Consider the following 2,646-nt stretch of genomic DNA (forward strand, 5'->3'; position numbering starts at 1 on the left):
AGAGTTTTGTTTAAAGATGGGCATAAATAATGTTGAGCATGTTGAAATTTCAATACACGTTTAACTGATGAAGAAAATGGTGTCTGAACTTTTACCTTCCCGTGAAACTTCACACGATTATTGATGCAGGGAAAAAATCTGCCAGCCCTGTCGACTACTGGTCACATGTAGAGTCCAGAGCATGTACACTTAGGCACAACATATTAAGACCATAAAGACCGCTCTAGACCAACAATGGGCCAATATGTCCAAAAAATACATGTAATGACGCGCCAAGGCCTCATGATGTATTTTGAAGCAATGGTTGATACCAAAGGGGCTACATTGAAAATTGGAGGAGACCCCATAAGAGTAATTCTGTCTCCGAATATTTTTTGTACATTTTTAGAGGTTACAAGACACATATCTTGTTAAATTAAAAAAATATGTACTGTTTAGACTTCAACGCCGCACCCAGTAAAGAAAAAGAGGAGGATTAAAAACCATTTGACTAAGAGTAAAAAAACTAAACAGCTGCCTCTACTGGTTGTACGTATGTATGTAAAAAAAAACAGGGTGAAACAATGTTGTAGCGAAATAAAACCTTGATTTTATTATATGTCACGTCATAGATAGACTTGAATAGATTTAAATATATGTATTGGTTGATATAAATATATATTAATATATTAAAAAAGTTTGTGAAAGAATATATGTAATTAATTATATAAAATAACTAGCAAAACAAAGTAGTACATTATATTTTGGGTATGGGGGGGTTGTTTTTAAATTTGTCCAGCTTTATACATATCGCAGATAATTCGTTCAATTGGAATGGGTCCTATGGTTTTTTTGAAAAAGAGTTCTTCAATGACATTTCCTGACACGGATCGAAGACTTGGAAGAAGAAGAAGGAGTTTTCCAAAGCGCATGGGCTGTCCTGGGTAGGCAGAGGAAATGTACTTTGAAAGCGTTAATTGAGCTTGATCCTGGAGTGAAGTGATGGATGAAGTATCACGAAGCTCCTTTTCTTCTTCAAGGACGGTTTTAAAGAGTATAATGGCACGAAGGCAAGCAAATTCTGTGGTATCCACTTGCATTGACTGGAATTTGGCAATAGCTTCCTGAAAGTTTTTAAGTTCACTAAGGACGGAGATGGATTTATCTTGTGAGGCTACGAGCTCCACTGGAAGGTTGAATTGAGCCGAGCTGAGAAGGAAGAGTTCTCTCCAGGACTCTTCCAGGAGAAGGATTTGATCTCGATAGGGAAGGGAAGTGAAGGCTGGTACGTTTTGTGCCCAACGGACGTTCATAAATAAGAGCCGAGCTGCCGTTTCGGAAACGTTTTCGGGATTGCGTAGACCGGATGTGTGGAAGGTTGGAGGAGCGTATGGTGATGGGAAAAAGTTGAATGGCAATGGTAATGCAGGCATTGGTGGCGGTGGAGGTGGATGATGTAGGGGTGGGTAGCTGAGCGGAAGGGGGAAGTGTATTAGGGGCTTAGAGTACGGAGAAAGATCCAGGCCAGGAGATGTTGCGTGTGGACTAGTAAAGAGTAGAGGTGGCGAGCTTGAAGAGGAGACGGAGGCTCCCCCTATTCCTTGAAATTGTGGAAGAGTAGAATTGATGGGTGGGGAGGATCTGGGACTTCCAGACTCTGATGAAACCGTGGTTGTGTTGTTATTGGAATGTTCTTTGAAGTAAAGGCTCATTTGTCGTCGAAGTGTGGAGTTTCGCGGTCCTCGCTCGTGCTGAACTGCGTCTTTGTTCATACCTACATCCACACATCTTTTTAGGCGGCAGGCTCGACATTGATTTCTATGTGTTTTGTCCACCAAGCAGGATCCTTCACTTTTTGCTTTGCATACGTAGAGTCGATTTCTTCGAATTGATCTCTGCAATAACAAGAAAATATTCAAAAATAAGATAATTGCTTTTATATATTTTTTGGGGTTATTTTATTTACCTTAAAAAATCCTGCACAGCCATCACATGCGAAAATGCCATAGTGTTTTCCGGAGCTATGATCCGTACAAACTTTACAAGGGATATCATACAATATCCGACCTGAAAAAATAAAAATAAATACCGTTAATAAACAGAAAAATAAACCCTTACATTTGAATGAATATTTTGTATAAAGGACTCAAACTTACTTGAAGTCTGCTGTGACTTGGCACCAAACTCTGGGGATGAGTGAGGCGGTGAATGTAACTGGGGTTGAAATAGCATATTTGTCACTGAGAACGCCGACGTAGAAGAAGGCACTGAATTCGTTGTAATCTCCAGGATGAAACAGTCAAAAAAAAGAACTCAAATAATGATGATTATTATTAATCAATATTGAATCAATCAAACAAACACTCCAGTCAATTTTTATTTATGAGTAACTAATTATTTTTCCGTGTGTATGAGGAAGGTGTGAACGATGTCTTGGTGAATTTTTAACTAAATTAATTTATCAAAAAGGATCAACTTATTCTCTTTTCTCTTCCCCCCCTCCCTACACTTGGTTCTATATACAAAACCATGCGTGCGCTTTGCGCACATGGTTCTTTAAAACTCAATGAGAGCGCGGAGAGGCAGAGATTGGTCGGTAAATGACGTTAACTTTTGATGCTGGGATAGGAGGAGTTCTTGGCTCGAATCAGTAAGCTATGAGTGAGT

The 2,646-nt window shown here is 39.3% G+C and overlaps 1 protein-coding gene across 1 annotated transcript; it reads right to left on the reverse strand.

Moving 5' to 3' along the window:
• Positions 1-569: 569 nt before the first annotated feature.
• On the reverse strand, positions 570-2,429 carry LOC121129911 (nuclear receptor subfamily 2 group E member 1). Its single transcript, XM_040725618.2, has 3 exons — positions 2,136-2,429; positions 1,946-2,046; positions 570-1,874 (listed from the first exon to the last, which is right to left on the reverse strand). Exons 1-3 carry the CDS (start codon positions 2,209-2,211, stop codon positions 765-767), a joined length of 1,287 nt encoding a protein of 428 aa, XP_040581552.1. The 5' UTR covers positions 2,212-2,429; the 3' UTR covers positions 570-764.
• Positions 2,430-2,646: the final 217 nt, after the last annotated feature.

The sequence above is a fragment of the Lepeophtheirus salmonis genome, chromosome 14 (assembly GCF_016086655.4).
Source record: "Lepeophtheirus salmonis chromosome 14, UVic_Lsal_1.4, whole genome shotgun sequence".
NCBI lineage: Eukaryota > Metazoa > Arthropoda > Copepoda > Siphonostomatoida > Caligidae > Lepeophtheirus > Lepeophtheirus salmonis.

What these genes read in the sequence shown, in the direction of transcription:
- LOC121129911 (XM_040725618.2), bottom strand. Translation starts at nt 2,211, where the DNA reads ATGCTATTTCAACCCCAGTTACATTCACCGCCTCACTCATCCCCAGAG. An exon ending in CAAGTCACAGCAGACTTCAA is followed by an intron (nt 2,047 to 2,135) that starts GTAAGTTTGAGT and finishes TTATTTTTTCAG; the next exon opens with GTCGGATATTGTATGATATC. An exon ending in GCTGTGCAGGATTTTTTAAG is followed by an intron (nt 1,875 to 1,945) that starts GTAAATAAAATA and finishes TTGTTATTGCAG; the next exon opens with AGATCAATTCGAAGAAATCG.